The sequence below is a fragment of the Pelecanus crispus genome, chromosome 7 (genome assembly GCF_030463565.1).
Source record: "Pelecanus crispus isolate bPelCri1 chromosome 7, bPelCri1.pri, whole genome shotgun sequence".
Taxonomy (NCBI): domain Eukaryota; kingdom Metazoa; phylum Chordata; class Aves; order Pelecaniformes; family Pelecanidae; genus Pelecanus; species Pelecanus crispus.
In genome coordinates, this window is record NC_134649.1 from 21,899,603 (window position 1) to 21,924,426 (window position 24,824).

The 24,824-nt window shown below is 38.3% G+C and overlaps 1 protein-coding gene across 2 annotated transcripts in view; it reads right to left on the bottom strand.

Moving 5' to 3' along the window:
- PEAK1 (pseudopodium enriched atypical kinase 1) overlaps positions 1-24,317 on the bottom strand; it is a 39,993-nt gene extending 15,676 nt beyond the window's left edge. The window contains exons 1-4 of one of the 2 annotated variants that reach the window (XM_075713792.1): positions 21,109-24,317; positions 12,710-12,826; positions 10,605-10,801; positions 642-1,390 (exon numbers count right to left, since the gene is read on the bottom strand). In XM_075713792.1, coding sequence (XP_075569907.1) covers positions 642-1,390; positions 10,605-10,801; positions 12,710-12,826; positions 21,109-24,269 — 4,224 coding nt within the window. In that variant the 5' untranslated portion in view covers positions 24,270-24,317. The remainder of the gene's footprint in view (positions 1-641; positions 1,391-10,604; positions 10,802-12,709; positions 12,827-21,108) is intronic. The other variant, XM_009490122.2, reaches the window with a different exon arrangement.
- Positions 24,318-24,824: the final 507 nt, after the last annotated feature.

Consider the following 24,824-nt stretch of genomic DNA (forward strand, 5'->3'; position numbering starts at 1 on the left):
AGAAATCAATTGTTTGTTTAGTAAAAGGCCACAAAACTAACTCTGACAAGTTCTGCTTTTTTTTTTAGTATAGCTTGTAAGGCAACACTGATGGCCAGACAGAGCTTTTGAAAGGCTGGTAATGAACCCTGTTGAAAATATAAGACCTTGTATGAGAACATAAAGATATATTAGCCTGGAATTTACATTTAAAATTACATGGCTCTGAACGTGGAAAACTTTGAAATCTTTCCCAAGAGTGATGATTTAGTATCATCTGCATGCAGATGAACCAAAGGATTTTGTTATTGCAAGTTTCCAAAAACCTGCTGACACATGTTAAAATAATACAGCTTTTTCTTCAATATGTCATTAAACAATGGCCATAGTAAAGACTGAGTTGTGTTGATTTTGTTTTAATAATTTTGGAGCTGCAGTAAAAACAGATGAAACTTAAACAGCAGATACCAATGCCACACATAGTTCTTGAGAGAAGGAAGAGCCTGCATCTTGGGAATCTTACTTTCCACACAGCACTGCTGCGAGCAGCACGCATTTACATGTGCAGGACCTATCACTACCGGGTGTGTTGCAGATGACAGTTACTGTTGTTACAGTTTGTCACTGATGTCTAAGGTTACCATTTTTCAAGCCCCTCTTACCTTGACCGCATAATTGTTGAGAGGATCTTTTGCATAAGAAGCTGGGTAGTAAACTGCATCGCCTGCCTCGCAGCATGGCTTGTCACTGGTTAGCCTGAAATCTGACCAGCTGTCCACCCCAAATCGCAACTGGTCTTTTTGTCCGGCCATGAACAAGTCTTCACATTTAAGTGCCAGCTTCTTCAGTGAATCAGCGTGAAGGCTCCGGATTTTACCTACCACCTCTTCTCGGTTTTCAATTCCTCGATAAAGTGCTTGCCTTTGTGGCTTCTGGACACCTTTGCCCTGCTTAGTCTGCGAGATGCGTCTCCCTGTTAGAGATTCCATGCTATTGGAACACCGGTCCTTAATACTGATAGTGGTTAGGCTGGAAACACTGTTAGTTGCTGAGGTGGTTGCCCTTAGTTTTTCCGTAGGCCTGTCCAAGGAATCTCCTGACTCATTGTCCAGTGCCTTGAGCTCCAGGCTGACGGAAGAGCAGGCGCTGCTTGCTTCCCAGTTGGTGTCAATGTCATAGGTGGGATTGGCCACAATGCACAGGTTGTTCTCCAGAGCCTGTTTCTGGAGATCTCTGGGAGTTGGCTCTGTGTTAGCTCTCAAAATTGTTTTCTTTGGTAGTGGAGGTGGTGTTGGCTGTAGGTTGTTCATTGTCTCCTGGTCTACTAGTCCTCCAAAGGCAATGGCATCATCCAAAGCTCCCTTCGGTTGCCTCGGCTGTTTTGGAGGTATCATGGCTGCCCTAGACTGTCCTGTGTAATAAGATAATAGTAGTAGAAGATTAAAGTACTTCGCATCTGCTGCTCATATTTGCACCCTGCAAAGAAGTTTAAGACCAAAAAAAAGCTGACTAGGACACCCCCCACCCCTCAGTATTTGAAGAAAACCTAAATACATATCTGAAAACATGAACTAATTAGAAAGCAAAATGACCAAATCAGCATCACGTATATTTATTGTCACATACAGCCAGTCTTTATTTGACCTTGGCCTATATATTACAGTCAGTTTCAGTGCTAGCAATGCTGGCATTTTACATCACATGAGATTAATGACAAAAAGTGCAAGCAAAACCCAAAAGTCAGTTGTGGCACTCTGGCCAAATTCTAGTTTCAGTAATTATACCCAGCCTCCTGTAATTCCTTCTGCAGTCAATTGACTGTAATATTATACCTTACTTCCTATTCAAATGTGCTAAAACTATGGGTGGATGCTGTTAAGTGGCTTTGTGTACTTTCTCTCCGAGAGGTGCATTTCTCTGGCAGGTGAGGTGATCTTTTTAAATATATCCTTATAGCAGTCTGTAAAGCACTTGGGATCATTTGGATTTGAAATGTGCTAAAGAGGCTGAAAGCATTATTTCAGAATGTAAACCAGAAAACTTCAGACACAAATAATGTAATTTAGATACTTCGGCAGTCACATCGGAAAGTCAGGATTGCCCTGGCAGATTCATTAGGTGGAAACAAGGAAGTTAAGCCTACTTTCACTCGAGTTGACCAGTGTGTTGCTACTGCTTTCAATGAGAGTAGGATCACATTTTGAGATTACAAAAACAGAAATGTTTTTTATCCTACAATTTAAAACTCACACACCGTCCCCCCTAACCATAACTTTCTCTAATATATTTCACTTACTCACTTGCCATGGGTGCCTTTGTTGGCAATATTATGTTCATAGGTAACCTGACCTAGATTCAGTCAAGAGATTCCAAACAGCAGGTTACATACACGAAAGCACACGATTTCCACTGACAGACTGGTTTCAAACATTTGTGTGCTTCTAGGGAAGATAAAACTTCCTGTTGTGTGTTTTGGATGGCTTTTAGAGAGGACAGTTATGTTTTGTAACTGCCAGAGCCCTTGGAAATGAAGAATAAATAAATGACAATAATAGAAGAGAGAATGAAAAACAAGAAACAGACAAAACAAATGACCAACTTGCTGCTCTGGACAATTAAACAGTTGTTACTCATATCACGATGAGAATTTCTACTCTTAATAATCAACTGCTATTTTCAGAGAAATTATAAGTTTTCTACTACTCCCATGAGGTTCATTGACTGTCACGGTAAGGTAGGAAGCCAATTTTTACAGTTGCACCACAGCAGACATGAAATGGATGCTCTGTGTAATTGCAGCTGAGCATCTTTTCTAATGGGGGAACAGCAAGTAGGAAGACACTACCACTATTTGGCTATTTATAATATGTGCTGAATCCTTGTAAAGAGAGGACTGAACTGGAACGCTGAAACAAACTGGGGGAATCTCAGATTCAGATTTGAATTACATCACTTCGGTCCATATTTAATAATAAATGACTTTGCAGTCTATGAAAGCAAAAAAAGATAGCTTCCTTTACACTTTAAGATATGTTGTTACATTTTTATGAATACTACAGAATGTAATCTCTTGGCTAGGATGCACAAAAACCTAGACCGCTGGGTTAGAATGCTGAAAAGGACTTCCTAATTTCAGAAGATCAGAGAGGACTGTATTTTTAAATGTATCCACAAACAGAATAGCCTTGGCTCTTCAACTCTTAATAATCATTCTCTTTTCAATCATTCCAAGGAGATGATATCACAAAGCTGTATCTCTATCTTTTATTCAAGCTCAAGAAACCCTCAGAAGAGCCTTATGGATTTTGTGATAAGCCTGGATACTCCAATGTTTAAAAAACTGAATTTTGAGCAGGGAATTCCATTAGCTTTGTACATGCCTGATCCTCAGGGAAGATTGCATAGGACTACTCCGCTGGGCCATCACTTTTTAGTAAATAAAAACGTTCAAGGGCTAGAAATATTGGAGAACCCCCTGCATCTCTCTCTCAAATCATTGTCAAAGTTGCTTAAAAAAAATTAACACTCAGGGGACCCTCTACTTCTCCTTTCTGATCTTGGTATTGCAGTGAGCGTGCTCTACAATTGCAGCTCTTCCTCTCACCGTTTGATATGCTGCAGCATATAACTGGTGCCAGTTGAGCAGTACAGGAACTCTATCAGAAAGGTACCTTTTGCAGAGATGAAGAGTGGCATGATTCAGAGTCAAAAGCAGAATTGATGTCTCCTTGCCAGACACACATCCAGATACCACAGTCTTTTGCTTAATCCTGAGGCAAGTTCATTTCTATTTCGTATCCAATTTTCTTACTCATCCAAACATGTGTCATCTTCCACAATGGCTTACTCTTACAAAATCTGTGACCTATGTACTTCTCTTCCTGGCAACATTCTGTGTTAAAGATCACTTGCCTATTTTCTCATTCTTACCCTCTTCCCCACTATGCTAAAATAGCCTAACTGCTGGGGTTTTGAGAAAGGCTACTATTTCAGGAGGCAGTTTCCTAAAATGCATTGTTTGCGTGTCTTGCTAATCCAAGGACTGCACAGATGCTAGAGGGAAACAGCAAGAAAACAAATTAGGGCAAGATGCGCATCTCAAGCAGTAGCAGCAGAAGCCCTCTCCAAGAACGGTAAGATTTATAACAGCATTTCTTCTTGATTCTCTTGTTCTCTGTCTGCTTTAACAGCCCTGTCCTCCAAAAGCTATTCATACAGAAAAGAGTGTTGCAACTGCAACCAGTGACTTTCGCTAGTTGTTGCTTTTGCATAGCTATTGGAACTGTGACATTAAAACATAATTGAAGAAGGTTTTCATAACCAGAAGTTGTCTTTGCAGATGTCTGGTGGGGGTGGCAGAATCCAGAGAACTGCATGAACAAGTAATTTTGTAGTTATTTTTTCATGTATTCTTAGCTGAGGAAAATTAGTTTGTAAAACATGTCATGTTACAGTATAGTTTCTCCCCATGAGAACAAATTTTCCATATTGAAATCTATCCCTCTGTATTAAGTGTTTGAAAAGCTTCATATCTGGACTGTTTTTATGCTGAGTTCTTAACACTGTACATTTCTTTCATGTGCATTGGGCCAGTCTTTCCAGCTCAGCTTTCCCCAAGCGTGGCATGATACTGCACGTCCCACATTTTAAATTCATTGTGTAGCAAGAAAAAGGTTATCTTACATTTTGTCCCTGTCAGAGGCACAAGAATCTTCTTTTGCATACAAATATTGACAGAGCATTTGCTTCTTTTTCTTGCCTGTCATCTCCTTCTCCCGTGTATGCTTAAAACCCATCATTTCCTTACCTACGGCACAGACTCTCCGACATTACAAGGTACAGCCTGAGCTACACTCTTGGGAGGCAAATGAAAAGGAGGAACAGGCACAATACTAGGCTACCACTTACAGAGGTCTTTGAAGTGGCTTCCAGACTGTTCAAAGACAGAAAAAATTTAACTCTTTATATAAAGACAGCAGCTTTCTAGGGAGCTTTAAGTAATTCTACAGTTCAATAACATCTTCCATTATAGAATCTCACTACACTATTTAAATATTAATACTTAAGACACCATGCAGAGGTCTGAAACTCTAAATCAGCCCTAAAAAAAGCATTTCAATTTTATTTTTCCAGGTAACTGATTTATCATCAGACTTTGCATTGCAACCTGCTTATGTTAGCTCATGAAACTACCAAATCTGACACACTGAGCTCATGTTTAATTCAAATTTATATTCCATAAGCATGTTTTTCTTAGAGTAATGACATGCATAATTATTGTTTAGATTTCTTGGTAGTCCATGTATCTTTCTTTTTTGCTTAGACCAGATCAGCAGTATACGTTGTCAAGAAATTTCGGAACTGTGAAGCAAAATGCTTCTTTAGTTGGGAAAACAACTAATGGCGAATTAGGCAAGCCAAGTGGGTGACATGCTGCATGCTTCCATCCTTCCTTGAACAGAACTATTCCCGAGATGTATGCTGCTCTACAATACATAACATATGTTAGGCCAATACGCCAATGACAGCAGGCTGCTTCTGTACTTTCTCCAAACTCATTTTACTCTTGACATGGTAATCTATCCTACATTGTGCTTTATTCTTGAGAACATTTTTCTGATGATGTGCCATTACTGTCTCTCATCCAAGGCTAATGTTCCTTGTGGGAAGAGGTGAATTAGAAAACAGAGCTGAAAACAATACTCTAGTATTCACAGTAGTAACTATGCTATTTCTATGATTACTAACTCTGTTCTCAGTTTTAGTGACCATTATAGTCCTCCTCAATTCCTAATCCCCTAGAGCAGGGATTCAGATGAATGAACAGGACCCAGAGGGCTAAAATGGCCAAAATGACTGTCACCTCTGCCATTCATAGAATCATAGAATGCTTTGGGTTGGAAGGGACCTTGAGAGATCATCGAGCCCAACCCCCCTGCAGTAAGCAGGGATTGAACCTGTGAACTTGGCGTTATTAGCGCCATGTTCTAACCAACTGAGCTAACCCAGCTGGTCACCAACTTATCACATCAGTTTCACAAAAATTCCACATTTTGCATTGCCAAGAATGGCAAAAATTAATAAACATGCATGTACAACATGGGTAACCAATCTTCCAAGACCACATCTATCAAAACCCTGACAGAACTAAAATCAAAACTGTGGACTTTCTACAGGGGAGACCAGCAAGGAAAAGGAATTTCGAGTGGCTCTTACGTGTCTGCAGGAAACCCACTGTAAGATAGGGCTCGGCTGATCACACAGCTGGATCTTGGAGTGGTCCAACAGTGTTGGCTTTGGCATCCTCTGCTGACCTGTTTCTCCCCACAGCCAGGAATGGAGTCCAATGTCCCAGTAATTCTCATGTCAGTACATCCCCATTTCATGTTACAAAATCCAGTTATAAAGTCTGATTAAAGTATTCACTAAGTAAAATCCACAGGTTGGCCAACTCCACTGTACAAATTTCCCCTCTCTACTCTTGTCCTAGTACCTTTTTCTTCTGCCTTGTACTTGGATATTGATCATCCTTCACAATCTGCATTTAATAGACAAAAATCTTACCAGAACGATAATATATATAACAGAAAGGAAAGTGACATTCACGAAGCACCTCTAGTTTCTCACCAATAGTTTGAGACTGTACACAGAACTATAGTAAGACGGGTGGCAGATACTAGATAAAACTTCAGATGCAACAGCTTGTCTGCCTTGGTGACTTGTCAGGTCTTGCTACCCATCCTCCATTACACCATGTTAAAGATATTACCTGTACTAATTATATATTATACAAAATGCAACAGACTGATACTATAATCAGTGTCTGTCACTGAACTGTCAGTTTTAGTCAACAATGACTTCATTACCTTATTTATAGCCTGGCTAAACCACACTGCCCTGGTCTGTCTTACTGACTGAGCCAATACTCCATGGCAGATGCTGTGATTTGGGATTTTTTCTAACGTCAGCAGTCATAAAATCTGGAAACTTACTTAGCCTCCTTTTTTCACCTTTTCTTTGAGCGTAAGGAGAAAAATAGCTGATAATAAAATAACCTATTCTTTTTTAAATGATAGAAATACTATCCTGAGTATATTGAGAATATCTTAATCTACTTACAGTGATGCAAATTCAATCAAGTCAATTTCCCCAACAAATTCAGACAAAGATAGAAAAATTTAAAGATTTGTAAAGGAAAGGATTTTAATCATCTAGTCTATTGTCTTCCTTACCATAAGCTACAGGGCTTACCTGAATTAACTTCTGTTAGAATAGGGGCTCACCTTTAAAAGCAAACATCCAGGCCCTACCTTATACATTTGAACATTTGTTTCTGCATCTAGATTCAACTGGTGGCCGCTGGCTTTTGTTAAATCTGTTGATTGTTGATACCAAAGGTATCCCTCATCACAGTTCTGCTCACCACATGAGCATCCACACCATGATCAAGCCAGACTCTGTTTCTTTGATAAGCTAAACAGATTCAGCTTTGTGAATTAGTCACTATAAAGTGCCTGTCGCAATTCTAGGCATTTTCAAAGCTTTTCTTTAGCATCTACAATTTTTTTTTTTTAAACATTATTCTTAAACTGTCATCACCAGGGCTTGACTATGGCCATGGCAGTTGCAGGGTAAAAATGAGATACACATAACCTCTCTACTCCTATCGAAGTTTTCTACTGTTTATACACCCAGGAACATTGGGTTCTTTTAGTCTGTCATTACAGTGGAACCTCAGGTTTCCTAAAAGCCCCAAGTCTTTTATGTTGTATCTGATTCCCAGAGGAGAATCCTCTATCTTGTAAGGCTTGCCTGCATTTTTTTTTTTTTTTTAAATTCCTAGATGTATGATTTTACAGGTTAGATGAACTAACAAATACAGCCCATATTTTATACATGAGCTATTCTCAAATTTTGCATCTGCAATTTGGTTACTGACAAATACTTGCTGGCACATTTGCAGTTTTTGTGGGCAGGACTGTAAACTGATGATGGGACAACTCCTATGGGAACAGGGGAAGGCCAAAACCAAATATATTTGAGGGCAGTACCCGATATAAACTACTACCTGACTGCAGATGAAAATTTACCAAAGCTTGCCATTATTTCTGTTCATAAATTTCATGTGACATGTCATAACTGAAGATCAGACATTTATCAAAGGACATAATGTTATCTGCTTTTCGATAAAAAGCATAGAATATGTATTAGATTAGTATTTAAAAAGTGAATATTGTGCATTATGCTGCAAACTGCGATGTTCACATGATATATTTTACAAACTACAAACTCTAGTATGTAGCTATAAAAAGGTAGCTGTAGATACAGTTGCAGTTGAAGCAAGAGTCAAATGTGATGTAACTTAATTGTATTACATATTCTCATATTATTGTATCTTTCAGTTACACACATCAGTATTTGTTAATTCTACAAAATATGTGATTTTGCTGCTTAGGTGATGTAAGATGTGAAAACAAGAAGGAATTATTCTATATCCCTACCTAGTAATCTCTCGATAGCTATCTGAATTAGAAAGTAAGGTTGCTTGAATAAACCAGAAAAAAATCTGAACCGCAGCCAGAGAACTCAGTGCCATTTAGGGTAGCATTGCTTTTAACAACAAGCAGCAAGCTTGCCAAGCCAGACCAAGTCAAGCCTAAAAGTTAACTCTTTCATACCTAACAACTACTTTGGCGACAGCAAATCTGAAAGTGACCCAAAGATGAGGAGAAGATTTTGAATAAAACGCTAAGGCGTTCAGTTTTATACAGGTTTATGAAGGAGCATTCACACACAGGAACGACAAAAACGAGGACTGATGGAAGTGATCACAGAAGCATTTAGGTTGGAAGGGACCTCTTGAGATGGTGAAGTCCAACCTTCCCTGCTCAGGGTCAGCTGGAGCCGGTTGTCCAGGACAACGTCCAGTCGTGTTTTGTGTATCTCCACAGAGGGAGACTCCACAACTTCTCTGGGCAAACTGTTCCAGTGTTGAATGGTATTTGATTGCATTTCCCATTAATTAACTACTCCCAGTTTGTGAGATGCTGTGGGAACGACAGAGATCTATGGACAGAAGCACATCTAACTCCGTGCAATGAAAAACTTGCCATCAGGTGTAACACCTTGCATAAGAAAATTGAGCTAAATTGAGTAAAGATTTAAACAGAAGATTCACAATATCATTACTTTGACTATGAAATGCAGGTAATCCCTTGACTGCTATTTTTTAGCCAGAATGCTCATACAATCTCACCATGAGGAATAAGTGATATTTTGTACATTAGATGATACCTTAGCTTGATACTTTTATATGTCAGTCTGGTTAGGATCATGGTCTAAACAATGGTCTAAATAGTTTTGATTTAGCTAGATCTGCTGCCTGGATTCTATCTGTAATGTAGCTATGTCTTAAATACAGAAAATACGTAGATACAGATATATATGTATATCTCAATGAATTGAAAAAAATTCATTAGGTCTTTGAATAATTCACCATAAAAATATAAATTTTAGTTTTCCTCCGTGAAGTTAAAATTTCTTGGTAGATGTTAGTATCACTCTTGGGTAGGATATTTTTCCTCTTTATGTTTTATAAACAATGCCTAAGTAATGTTTCACTAGCAGAACACACTCATAAGTTCGCCACTGATTCACACTTAGGCAAAAAAGAAAGTGGAACAATATCACTAAATGTCAAAGGAATGTATGCACCTGAGGGTTTAAAATTTAGTCCTTGATCCCTCAAAACCTGTGTGGACATGCCAAACCCCTGTACTTGTGCGATATCTCAATGCAGTCAGTTTAATCTTGTCCAAATGCTTAATAAGTTGGTATGCTTACAGGATTGGAACATTAGTGAAAAACATGTATTCAGATATTCTTGAACATAAATGAGAGATTTTTGTTCTTCTAGAAAATCTGGCTGTAGGTGTTCCTAAATTCGCAGTACTTCAAAATGCTTTAGAAAATTAGGCTGATAATATTGATACTATGTATCGGGAGATGCTTATTTGTCTTGCTCACTTATCTTCTAGAGAAGCCCTGCATCCATACATCTTTTTAATATGAATCAGGAATTCAGTGACAGTTGAATAGACCGTCAGGACATTCATATCTTAAACTTTTCTGAAGGAGCAAAAGTATACTCTCAGACTGGGATAAGAAAGGTTTTAGTCAACAAAAGATGACTACAAATATTTTAGCAGTTATTGATGCTATAAAATGAAGTCCTATCTTTTGTTGAAAAAACACTGAAATCTGCTTATTGTTTCTAAAAAAATTAGGTAGTTTGCTCTGTATTTTAAACCTCTTTGATAAAAATTCCTCCAAACAGATGAAACAATGTGTCTTTTAACAGTGTTTGAGACGTTTATCATTAAGGGCAATTAACAGATAGTTTTAAAACCATAGGAAAGAAAATCTTTGAGTTTGTTGAATCTTGACTTGCTTGGTTGTGTATCTCAGAATGAGACAACATAATTTTATTTTCTCTAACTTAATTAGGTTAAAAACTAACCTTATGAAAGCATATTGAGCTGTTTAGAAGACAAGGTTCTTCACAGGCTGGAAAGGTATGCAAAATCTGATCTAATTTAAATTTTCTTTTGCGAGCATACACTTACCTAAATTGCTGTACGTAGCACTGCAAGGATTTAAGTCAGGAGAATTTGAAGCTTCTTCCTTTTCTTCCTCCACTTGTGGGACACGTACAGATGACACTGGTATGACCGAGGCACTGCCACCATTGTCCTGCTTCACAAACACGGCTCTAGGAACACGAGGGGACAAATCCTCCAGTGTCGTATCATCAGGCACTTGACTGAAACAGACAAAACAAAATCACCTGGAGACCAAAGCTGGGTACTAGACCTTACTGGCAAAATACCAGATTAGGCATTAAATATCTTCAGGAAAGGGAATGAACTGGTAAAGAAATAAGCTCCTTTTGCCCTCTTTTTTAAGAACAATTTTATACAGCATTTATTTTCCTTAATAAGAATAAACAATTTTTGACTGAGATAGTAACATGTAGTAGCTCATGCCTTCCATACAAAAGGGATAATGAAATATTTTACAGATGACTACAATCAACATGTGTACGCATATATACGCAGGCATGATTCTGCATAAAACATGTAGGACTCATAGGACTGCAGCAGAGTTTAAGGTGCTTTTTACCAATCAGAACAATTTTGCTTTAATCAAAGATACCAAGGTATAGCAAGGGGGCTGTTAAGTCTTAATAAATGCATAAAACTTCAGTAATACATTTTCATATACTGGTAGGATTTTGGGAACTGACATTTTGGGAAACAGACCAGTAGCTCATCTAAGCCAGTAATCTATTTCCCATATAAAATTCTCCAGGATTAAAATCCATCTGCATTAGGCCAATTCCAAAGGCCATGAAGACATTCCTCTGCTTGCTTTTAGCTATGAAGTTTTAATCTGACTGTAATGACTTACAGCACAAAATTGTGAAAATCGTGGATTAAATCTGTTTCCGTGGATATATTTATTACAGTATGATTTAAAAATGATGCATTTTTTGTATATATATTAAAAAAAAATTCAGGTTTATTCAAAAAATCCCAATCCTGTTGAAAACAGCAGCAATTATCAATAATATGCCACATAAAACATGTCAGAGCAAAAATATTTCTGTGCCTTTATGCTCTCTCACTCACAGAAACAAATACTCTTTATAGGCCAAATCTCAAGAGCGTAGGTCCTATTCACTAGTTCGCATTATTACAGCCTGATCAAATAGAACAGCAAGAATTTTAAGTACTTGTAACTTCCATAAGGGATAGGAGCAACACACTTCCTTCAAAAGATGATCACCACATCATTTATCTGTACAGATATTTAATTTTTGTGGTAAAGATTTAAAACTTAACTTCTGATGAACAGAAACAGAAATTATGCATTTTAAAATAGGCAGAGCAGCTGAGTTTCTGTAATACAAATCCTTACAGTGGAAAGAGAGATTATATCCTCAGAGAGTTAACATAGATTATAGGCATATGCCTCTCTATGCCAAAGCCAAAATACTGAAAATCATGATACAAAATCTTCTAGCAATCCCAGACTACAAAGATTAAAACATGCCAACACTTTGCATAACACAAGACCCCATGTATGGTGCAGCACGCACATGCTGTTTCTACTCAGACTCATGAATTTTAACTGCAGGCTGATACAAACAAAACTCATTAGAACTTGTTAGTAAAAGAGAAAAAATGGCATAAGTTCAAGAAGATGTAATCTTTAATCAGCATAAAATTTTTTGTTCATTTTTAGTACCATGCATAGGAATGGTGTGAAGAACATTCCATGTGCCATAAATATATCCACATTAAAGAGTTAACCTAATATAATTTCAAAGTAAAGCATACACAAAATAAAAGCAGTAACAAGGCTCTCAAGATGATGAGAAATTAAAGACTTGTAGTTGCTGTAAATCATATACATACCTGCATTCCTCAGTAAGAAATTTCTTTAAGAAATAGGTTCTAACAGCTTTACAGTTCTGTCATTGCCACAAACCAGGAATTATCATACCTCAAAGTAATTTTTTAGTATCGACTGGTGAGGTACAGAACATACTCATTCTCCAAACCAGACACATGCAAGCACATACACTAAACCTAAGCTCAGAAGCATTTTGCCAAAGTAAACCAACAGCTAGAAAGGCAGAAAGAAAAAAAAAAAAAAAACAACTCACCCACTGTACTCACTCACACAATTCCCCATTAAAGGAAATTCTTTCAGGGCCTTCTTGAGTCTTTTAATCATGTCTTGAAATTCTGGCGAGCCATTGATTCCACAGTGTTCTGATGTGCTACAAGTTGTGCAAGCTGTAAGCAACAGGGCTGAACTCTGCACAGAGTGATACACCTACTGCACCTTAATGTTTACCTTAGGGGGTTGGTCCCAGGGACTTGCCAAAGCGCCCCAGGAAACCAGTTAGTTACAGCCCTGCCTTCTTAACTCTTCCACTGCCTTCCTGGATGAAAAGGAGTTCACAGTCTACTGCATCACGGTTTTGGTATGACAACTATGGTCTTAGTCATGTTAATTAGTTAAGGAAAAGCAGGTTCAAATTTCAAGAGGAGTTTTAAGAACTTAGACTAACCTACTGTTACAAGTAAGTGAATATCTCAAAACTGTATTCCAACCAGTGTCTGAATCTAATACATTTTAAATCACAGCAATTAAATGTCAGGCCATGAAATCTGTGGGAAAATGCTTCCCTGTAGCTTAACAGTAAAGACTGAGAGATCAAGTATACATACACAGTGCAGCGACTCAACAAGCAAAATGCCAACCTGTAATCAGCAGCACACAGAAGGAACAAAAGGGGGAAACGTCCTCACTCAGTAAGCCACAAGAACCAAATTCCCAATTGCTTTTGCTTCATGAAACAGTCTGAACAGTTAAAACTACTAGTTTTCGAGAAAAGTAGAGCAGCTGATAAACAAGCAGTTCTCCGAGATTAGAACCATCAAAGCCTGGTAACTTTGTATCTGCTTGCTGATAGCAAGTGATACTTAAAGCTATCTCCTTATTTGGGATATTTATAGATATTTTGCCAGGATGGATTCTTTGATGCCTTGCATAAGAGCACATATTTAGCTTTTACCATAGTGGGCGCAGCCTCCTCTGTTCAAGCCGCCTTCTTTTCCCTTTTTTATTTCAAAACCAAACTTCATAGGAAATGAATTACCTTAGAGAACTCTGCTCCTCGGGCACATGTGGCTGAAACTAAACAACTATTCAGTTAATGGAGGCAGCAGCCCTCCACACACAGAGAACATTTATTTTCCTAAGCAGCTGAGATTATGTGCAAGTCAAAGAACTTGCCATAAAAATGACTGTCCTTCAGGTAACATGCCACTGAATTCACATACTTGTCATTCACATGTGCACAAGCTCAGAATTGGTTTAGAAGTGTTTTTTTCCGCAGGGACAAATGCCCCTAACTCCTTCCCTCAGGCTCTCCTCCTCCACACGGTTTTTGGAGGATAGTCAAAAAGATGACGTGGCCTAACTTGCCTCGGTCTTTTGGGAATAGTAAGAATCCAGAAAGCAGGCTGTGTAGCGTGTTAATTTTTGTAAGGACAGTGGAATCACAGCTACTGCGTGACCTATATTTTCTTCTATTCAGAGCATGCTTTCTCAATTAGAGTGATTAATAAACAGCAATGAATATGATGGAGATAAATCACTTACAAGAAGTGATTCTAAGAGTGCCTTCCTGAATTAGGGTCAGATCTAAAGGTCAAGCTGAGGGAGTACAGTTCTGTGTAAGACAGGACATAAATCCAAGTGGCAGAAATTAGTGACAGGAACACAAAGAAAAGCTGATGTGGCCTTAGACCCAGCTGAGACTCTGATCTCCTCCCTGCGTGGACATCAGCAAAGCAAAAATCAATGGTAGTTGTACAGTTTGAGATGAGAGAGCCTGACATGGAAGATGACTTAGTTTTACACACACAAAAAACAAAAATCTGTGGAAGTTGTAGATATATTTAGTTTCAAAGAGATGCCTTTGAGATCCCCTCAGGCCCTACACTTTTAAGCTAATAAAGCTAATAAAAAGACTAAATTGACTGAATAATGGTTGAGGAAAAATGCAGATATGTTAATGGCTTGAGGGCGGTCAAGGGCCACCTTACACAGGAACTTTCACTCAGAACACAGACCACTTTATACCTGCAAAACACTGAGCAAAGATGATCAGTGCCCAGGTTTCAGAGTATGTTATGGGTACAGAAAACCCATTCCAGTGGCTCATGCAGTTCAGTTCCTCATCACTGCCACTAGCCAGAAATAGTCCCTTAAGAGGAAAATGAAAGAAACTTCTCAACAAATCTGAAATAACTAAGCCGTAAAGTTTATTCCTAATTCTTATTATTTAGAAGTTGGCTTAGTTCTGAAGCATGAGAATTTACATTCCTTTTTCTTAAAAAAAAAAAAAATCTTGTATAATGCGATGTTTGCATGGATAATGGGAATACATTTGATAATCCAGTAAAGACATCCTGCTAAGCTCTTTAGTGTCAGTGAAACTTAATGGCAATGAGTTCCACAGATTAACTGTGCATTATTATTAAAAAAAAAAATCTTTCTTTATTCATATTTAGTTCTCGGTCTTTCCATTTTATAGACTGTGTTAGAGGAGTTAAGAACAATAATACATGTTTTACTATTTCTTAATCTAAATTTATAACATAATAAATGGTAAAACCCCTTCTACTTGGTTCTTTAACAGTCCTCAGTGTTTACAAATCTTCACATAAAATGTTACCAAACTTTTTGCTTAATGAACATGCAGAATTTCCAATTCTGCTAGCATAGAGATGTTCTAGAGAAAAATCTTACAAAAGTTTTCATTGATGAAACAGGGTAAGATACATGGTTAATGCTCTTAAGAGCATTGTTGAGCACTGCTGAGTAAGGTAAATAAACGTTGCTGATATCTAGAAAAAAGCAAATCAAGATAGATTTGGGGAGAATGGGGAATTGATAGTTCCACCTGAATTTTTTAGGTGAGAATTGCTCCCATTTCAGTAGACTTGCTCAAGCAAGAATACTCTTTTCAGCTATAACATCCTTCAATTCTCCTCACCAATTTATGCAAGCTTCACTTAAAAGGTTTTGGATTCAGGTAGGAACCTTACCTTAGGACTTACACAAGAGGTCCTTTAAACTGGGAAGGACATTGTTTTAAACAGAGCCCTACTGTGATTTAAAAGATTTTGTTCTCAAGTAGTTTCTGAAGCAGCTGTGGAACCTGCAGGATTGGATCAATGACAATGAGAAAGTGGAATGTGGCAGTTATTCCTGCCTGTCTCTGGATGTAAACCTGATCTTAATATATGACTACATTTTTGAAGAACAATGATTCCAGCTGTTTTTACTGAGTAATCTGTTAGAACATTCATATTCCTCTAGAGATAGAGAGCACTCGGAGTAACTTCATGGCTCCTGTCCCACCAAATCAAGAGAGCCTACGTGTAAGCTCCCTTTTCCAGACCACAGATGATATGCACTATGGCACACCTCTAGCCCCAGCCACCTATATTTTTTTTCCTTAAATAACAGTTAGTGGCATAACAGAAATTACTAAAAAACCCACTGAAGAGATGACCTATCTTGGGCCTTTTAAGTCTTGGTGCTCCAAATCACCTCACTGGAGTTATCCTTCTCCGTTGCCTGTATGTGGAAACTCGATTCCTAACTCAGATGCTTGAAATCACATTTGGCTTACTGTACTTTAAAGCAAACAGCGTGAGCAGTTGTCAGCAACCTCAAGGCAATCATCACAACAAAAAGCATCTGAGGATCACTTATACTACTGAAATGCTTCCACGGCAGGCAGGAACCGTGCAAGTCTTTGGCCAATTTTCTAAAAGATTCTCATCTGTCACTGACACTTCTGTTAATTTCAGGAGCAGCAATCTGGCTGGAAGTTACTCAAGGTGAACTATTTGTACGATGAGTGTGGTACTGGGGTAGGATTTGAAGGATGACAAGACAATTCCAAAAGCTTTGATATCTGTGTCCTCTGGTAAGTATAAAGCCCATGAAAGTGCCCAGTGAAATGCCCAGGGGCTATTTTCACAAAAAATAGCCTTAAAAGAACCCAAATTGCTGATGTAGTGTGTAACTGCAATGGAGAAGCATGTTTTTTTTGGGAAAAACCCCAAATCTTTAAAAACTTGTGTGTGTATATATATACACACACACACACACAATAAGCATTTCACTGATTTTGGAAGCAAGATAAAACAACAGTATAGTGATCTTCCGTAGCTGTGGAACAACAGAACTTTTATCTATTGATTACTAGCTTAGTTTCAAATCCTTCTGAAAAAGTTAACATCATTTTAGGAATTAGATTGGTAATCCCAACTTCAGCTATGAAGAAATGCTTTATTACCTAAACCAGAATGGAATGAATATAGAGACCTCATTACTTGAAGGAAATATTTCAGTAAACATACAGTTTTATTTTTACTTCATCCAAGTCTGGCCCAAAGATCCTATAAAGGAAAGTTACAGCTGACTTGTAGCTATCAAAGGAAACTATTCAGTTTAATATGCAACTGAAATGGAAATGGCCATGCACAAGTCAGTTGTATCTTGATTTACAAAGGCACTGCCATCTAAAACAGTGCTGAATGAGGTTTTAGTTCAACTCTGATGTAGTTTATGAAGATAGGAAAGGAAGAATCAGAAGGCTGTGCTGCAGTTTTCTGTTAGGAAACGTCTCAATCTAAAAAGCTGCTACTGGGTATAAGCAGTGCTCTCTCAATGAAGGAGAAGAGAAATCTTTATCTTGTGAAACTCCAGTAGCAACAGTCTGATCCGCTAGATACCAAAGCCTTTGAAGAATGTTTTTTTTAAACCTCTGTGTGGATTCCACACTGTGCTGTACCACCTTCATCAATTACAATGACTTTTTTAGAGGTCAGTTTTAGGTATTGTCTGAGAACAACTGCTGCGTCATGTACTACAGGTGTTCTAGGAACACCTGATTTTCAGTCCAATTAATGATAAAGCTGATGTGACTGCTGATTTTTAGTAAAAATTAATCCATCTACAATTTTTTGGTAAATTTAACACATTAGTATTTGCTAGCTCCTTTTGAACCATCCTATGTGCATCCTGGCACCAAATAGAAAGAAACAATCATATGGATAAAACAATACCAAGTTCTTTTGTATAACAGAAAGATAGTTTTCAGCTTTCCAAAGAACTGAGTATTTTGCAAGTGCTGTTCAAATGGAAAACCTGACCTTTCTAGTGATAACTTGAAACACATTCAGCCCTGTTTTGTGGTTATGTTATCAACCTTTAGCAGCTATGTTACATTGCAAAGTAAGGAAATACCGTATCTTCATTTCATTTGCTTACAAGATCCCCCCAGTAATCTGACATTTTTAAAGTTTATCTTATTTTCCAGGTCATCGGTTTGGTTTTTCAGCGAGCTTACTTTTGATGGCATTCTCAGTTAGAAAAGCATCACCTTCACCAATTGCTCTCCATGTCTTCTGTTTTCCTCTAAGCCTCTGCAAGTTTAACTGAGCATTTTAAACATCTTTTCCATATACATATTACAGCCTGAATTAACACTAACCTCTTACTAATACCTGAAGAGTTAACAAAAAACAAGTGTAGTATGTCATCTGTTATGTCTCCTGCTTGTGCAAAAATGGAAGTTGACAGTCCTGATTCTCACCTACTGGGATATTAAAAACAAAAGCCAAAACTCTTAAAAAGATTTAACTTCATCTTTTGGCACTATAAGGCTTCACTTGGTCTCTTTTAACAATATTAAAAATTAAGTAAAAAACCCAAATAACTTAAGGCATCAAATTGCATCAAGGTAATTAACTGAATATAGTAACTGAAGGATAAATATATCCACTGTCCAGTGTTCCCACAACGTATTTCTCAGCACCTCAGTCTATTTTCTTTGGAATTTGTAGAAACCATAGAACAATATTGTTAGAAAGAAGAAATTCCAATTCTAACATTTGGAAAATTCCAATTGTCACCAGGGAAAATAGTGAGATATGGTTTTAGCCAATATCATCATGACTTGCAGAAAAATAAAGAGTAAACATACTTTTTGGAATAAGTGAATGAGACAGGACAGAATGACCAATTGCCTTCAAGAGTAAGGGCAGAAGGCATTCCCGTAATAGGGCAGAAATATAAAACATTATAACAGCACCATCTCTAGGGCAGTCTAAGCACAAGTGCCAACTATGACCACAGCCATTAGCCTGTTATTGCCCTTTTACCACCAAGATAAGCAGCTGCTCCTTCCTGACTGGTCCCCCTGTCAGATCAGCAAATTGATCTGGCTGGAAAATAACTGCAAAGTTATTTTTCACTTGGATCACTTCCCTGGTCTGGTTCACCACAGGTGACCACATGAACTGTCTTGTCAGCACAAGAGCAGGGCACTAAGGATGTGGGAGCAAGCGAATCTCCTGATGGCAATGCATTCGGTAATGATGCTAGCAAGAAAACGTTGGTACAACCTCATTTTCTCTAGGTTCCCCTGGAGATAACAGAAAAAAATCGCTTCCTCTAAAGGGGGTTGAGAGCACAAACTTCAACTCTTTAACTTGCTCTCTAAAGCTGCCTACTTCTCCCCATTTAATTTAGGGTAAGTCTAGAGAGACTAGACTCCTATCAAGGGTTATTCTAGCCCTGGGTATATTCTCCAATGTCTTCAGCCTTAAACTGTAATATGTCCTGTAAATACAGGGACAGCCCCTTTTGTCATTGCCCACACCTGTATTATTGTGGTACTGTACCTCCTGCAGAGATGCTGAATAAGCACTTATAGCTCCTACTGACTTTAATAGTTTGTGAAAGTGCTTAATGTTTCTGAAACTCACATCCACAATTTGTACTGAGATTTTTTTTTAAACCCTATTTGTTAATTTTCATGTACATTTTTTTTTTTTTAAAAAAAATAAAATTCTTGACCCTGAGATTGCAGTTCGTCCAAGTCTGGAGAAACAGTACACTAAGGTTTTGGAGGCCATCCTATCTTGTTTTTCGGGCAATTACTTCAAATGTAAATCTACAGAAGCCAGCTTTACATCATACTACGATAAACCCTATCAACACCTTACATTACAAAACCCAAAGCTGTCCATGTCTGACAAGAGGCAAACAATCTGAAAAGTAGTCCTCATATTCATGAGAATGCTGTATCAGTGTTCCCAAGATGTGATATAGAAGTGATTTAATTACACTTAGTGCAAATGGTCACTCTTGGTTAGTTTAAGACATAGTTATTTTACTTCAAGGCAAGCAGCAATCAGTTTATGGTAAACTCAAACTACGCTCACACTGAGATTTCTATTAGTTTAAGTCAACTTTAAAACCATTTTAACCAAAAATTACTGCAACTTTCTTGTATAGACAACAGAAAAAGAAACACTAAGAACACTGCCATGATACATTTTCTGAGGCTCACATATAGCTCAAACTTTACAAAATTTTAAATTTCCTACCAGCAGGTTATTGTTATAGTGAATTAAATAATGCAAGTTTGAAGCTATTTTGGAATTGGTTTCTATAACAACACTGGAAGACATATTCTAATACATCAACAGCTGTGGTCTGTGCTCAGGGAAACGCGTACTATGCCCCCATAACTGATTGTAACAAACATCTCCAGCCCTCTTAGGTTATGCACTGTCATGAGCTGTAGGAACTCAGTGGTATGTTGAAAACAATGCATATCTGGAAATCAACATGCTTCTTCATGTTGAGAGACAACGGAGAAAGCACGTGTACCCTTGATAAGGGAAAAAACAGACCTTTAAACCAACAGACAAACCTAAAACTTTCAACTACCATGAACTTCATAGGAGTAAAATAAATATCTACTGGCCAAATAGTTTCACAGAATTTGAAACAATGAAACATTTTAGTAAATTCTGTTAGTAAATTAAAAATGAAATCACTGAACAAAATTGTCAGGCAGAAATGGAGCAACCAGCTCTACTGAATCCAATACTGTTAGACAACAACGTATATTCATTGCTAAAGGCCTGCAAAATGGAGATAGGTTACTTTATAGATAATTTAATTCTATTATTACTTTTTTACATGGTTTATTTTAGGAGTGCTGCAGTGATGTTGCAGTGTAGCATCAAGTTAATTAGCATCTCTTGTATTCTTGGGCATGTGAGATAAAGTTAGCACACCATCTTTTATGAGTCACAGATCTTTTCATTTCTATTATACTTTTCAATAGTTGCCTTCTATTTCTGCAGAGGAATTCTTTAGTTTCCTACAACGTAAGAATACTTTTGAAACTGGAAATTCAGGAAAATGTATCTGATTCAATGGCTATTGTGACATATTAGTGAATCTGCAACACAAACTCCAAATATCAGGTACTGTTTCTAGTATTTTTTTTTACACCCTTTCTGATATGCAATATGCTTTAAGTTACCTAAATTAAATATATTTTGAAAAAATTACACTTAATGTAACAAAACTCCTTAATTTCTTTCCTTTTCACCAGTATATACAGGACAGTTGAGAACTGAATAAGTGACTAAAAAAAGATGAGCAGATTACCTGGGGATTTTCTTGGGAATCTGAGGTGGTGATGAATGGCTTGCTACTTTCTGTTCAGAGCTCTCTGGAGACTTTTCCTGCATTTCTCCTTTGTCTTTTGCTAGTGCACCTGCGATAGCAGACTCCGCTCCACTCTTGTTTTGATGGTCAGCCTTTGGTTCAGCTTGTGCCGGTTCACATCTATACATGAAAACAATCGATGGCTTCTCACTGGAGTCTGACTTTGCCTCACTGAACCAGTGATGACGTTGAACTGGAGGAGGGGGGAGCATATGTATAACAGTTCCATCAAGACCCACCAGTTTTCCTTTCTCTCTTTCTTTCTCTTTGTCTTCCTCATCATCAGTTTTCCTGCGGCGGAAGAAGCTCTTAAACGATATCCAGCGTTTGGGTTTTGCATCAGCAGCTCGGCGACCTTCTGAATGAAGGATTGACTCGGCCTCTGTCGACCTGGTGGGACTGTTTGGTTTGGTCCAATTGCTGAAGTGTCTTTGCAACAAGTTACTTGCATGATAGGGTGAAGAAGTGGACCGTGGAGGAGGAAATGGCGGTGCTTGCTCTGTTTTGGGACTTGTGGTATTTGGGGTGGCTCTCACTAGCTTTGGAGAGTGAGTAGCAACTGGCTGTGAAACTGACTCTTTCTGCATTTTAATGGCAGCGTTTTCCACCGTCTTGGGCGACTCTATTTCAGACTGTGACGTAAACAGAGATTTGGGTCGTACCAGGGTGTTTTTAGTAGCATCTGCATCAGGGGGTAAGGAATACAGTTCTTCTATGCTGCAAGACTTAGGTCCAGACTGTGGCGTCTCTGGAGGAGACTGTGGAGGCTGGATAGAAGCCACAATCTGTGAAAGCACCGTGCTTGCATTCTCTCTACCACTGCTGCTGCCAACAGAAGCCTCTGGTGTTACATCTATTTTTGCTGCAGGCTCTTGTGTTGTCTTTTGAGCTCTTGATGGGGAGCTGTGGTCAGAACTATGACTTCTCTGTGGTGATATCTGACTTTTACTCAGACAGCTATTAAACTCTTGGACCTTTTGAGCCACAGAACCCAGCCTGCCTTCAGAGCTGTTTGTCACCCCCTTTGCTTGGGAAAATTCAGTGGGTTTACCTCCTATGGCTTCAGTCATTTTGCTTTCTGTTTCTATTTCTTCATATGTGTGGCTTATTACACTAGTAGTTTTATCTTTGATGGATAGCTCTCCACTGGTCCCTAGAAAACTTTTATAGATAGCCAGGTTATCATATGCATTTGGATTGATTACAATAGGAACTTTAATAGCATTTTTGGAACTCTTAGCGTAAGTGGGCTCATCATGAATGATAATAGGAAAAGGTGGCATGCCAGCATTATTGTAGCTGTTGAATTTTATCTCAGATAAATTGGGAGACTTAACCGGGATAGTTTTTGAAGAAATGTTTGTAGCTGTAGGTGAAGTAGGGGCTGACTTGTGGCTTGTTTTTCTGGGAGGAACAGAAGGTCCTGAGCTGTTAGCAATTAACTCCACCTTAGGTATCTTCTGTCTTGGACTAGTACTAGAAGTCCACACTTCTTGATATCTGATTGCACTGGATTTTTTCAGATTAGCATTTACTCGTACAGGTGATGCTGCAGAGGATGTAACAGGTGTGCCTGGAGTTACTGGTGAGCTTGGGTTAGATGATGTGGTTTTGGTTTCTGAGGTTTCAGTCTGATTCTCCTTACATTCATTGGTCATGGCAGCTGATACATCTACTATGGTATATGGCTTGCAAACTGGTTGTTCCATATTCACTACCCTGTAAGGTTTAGCTTGCTCTTCCACAGGCACCAAATTTATAGTTACAGCTTGACCACCAACATCTGAAGAACTTTTATTCTCTTGCTTTTCAGTCTGTACAGCAATTTTGCCATCTTTCTCTTCCAGTCGAAGCGCAAGTACTGCCTTGTGAGTTTCTAGACTTTTTGGAACATTTCTGGGAGCTTTTGACACATCCTTCACTTGTTGATTATCACAAAGACTTTCATATTCTGGTTCAATCAATTTGAGGTCCTGAGGAGTACTAGGAGATAACCCTCCATTACAGAGCTTCTGTGAAGAACTGCTGGTTGTTCCAGAACGAGACTCTTCTGTCAAAGAAGAATCAGGAGATGTAGAATCAGAAGACACCATGCTCTGCATGCTCTCTTGCCCATAAAGAATCACAGTCTCTTCCCCATAACCATTTAAAATTTCATCGTAACTGTCATCATAATCTACTGCACAGATCCGCTGGAGAGACTTGTTCCTAAGGGGCACAGTATTCCATTTTTTGTCAACACAGAACTGAACAGGAGATAGGGTGTTAGCTCTAAAATTAGCAAAGCGAGGTTGGCCCCTCATACGAATTTCCATTGCTAGCAACTCTTCATCGCTTTCATCCCAGCTCTCATGCTCTTCTTGCATGCTGCCAAAAAGCGTGTCATCCTCACTCTCATCTCCGCTAGAGAACTCTGGATAACAGAAACGTCCACCTTCATTACTTATTACTTCAGTGCTTCCACTCAGAATAACGTGCTTACTGTGTGAATCCTTCATTCCACCCATCATGCAGCTTGGAGGGATCTTTCTTTCTAATGATCTTTTGTAACAATTATTTATTCTTCCCAAGAAGGTTTCTCTCGAGTTCATTTCATTCCCAGTTAGCTGAGGTGTGGTATCCAAACCTGCAATCTCCTTCAAAACTTCTGTCAGTCCATTATTATTATTTGGTATCTTACTTACACCTTCGTTGTTGCCATAAGGCCTATGAACATGGCTATAACCTTCAATTTCATCTTCATTATTATTGTTCAGTGGTTTTTTGTTCAAGACAGCTTTGTTTCGGTTCCAACCTGCAGGCACTGATTTATTCTCACAATGATCTGGTGTACTGATTTCGCCACATACACCCTGCCCATCTACTACCATCATGGTGGGTTTCACAGCTATAGTGGGTTTCTTTGCCACAGGTGGTCGGAAATTTCCTGTATTTCTCCCACGATGACTGTTACTTTGGTTTGCATTGGTTTTCAGATTTCCATGTGAGAGGGGTTTTTTTTCAGATACTGGGGGTAACTGATGCAAACTTTTGGGCTTGAAGCAGTTCTTACATTCACCAGGTTTCCAGACGTGTTCAGTGAAAGCGTTGCAAGCAGACATTTTCCCAGAGCTTTGCGCTTGGTGCCGTGCTGTTCAGTGCATGGTAAGAATTTCATCCATATGTTTCCACTCTGTTTGCTAGTGTTTTGAGCAGTGATTGTTCTGAAACACAAAAGAGAATGAGGATAAGAACAGGGAAGAAACAGGTTGATCATTACACTTTTTCAACACTATGAATGACTCTGAATAAGCAGGTAGCCTTTTGCTGATGTCTTCTCTTTTTATGTAAATTTACAATACTATGCAACTGAAATACAAAAAAAGCTGCAAATACAGTTCTTCTCATACGTAAAGAATTAAAACTTTGGCAGCTAAGCCCTGTATTACTGAAAGCAGAGAAAGAGAGAGAGAAGTGGCAATGACTGAGAATTTAGAATAATTCTCTTGACTAGTTCAGGACCACTGACCTTTAATTTTGCCCAATAAAACAAATGCTAGGAAGAGGATATAAAACGGAAGATTAGTGCACATTGCTTTCAAAGTAACTGCTTAAACATGAAAGTAAGAGTATGTTTACTCTCCTAAATGCAACCAAGATTGTTTTAGCTTCGAATG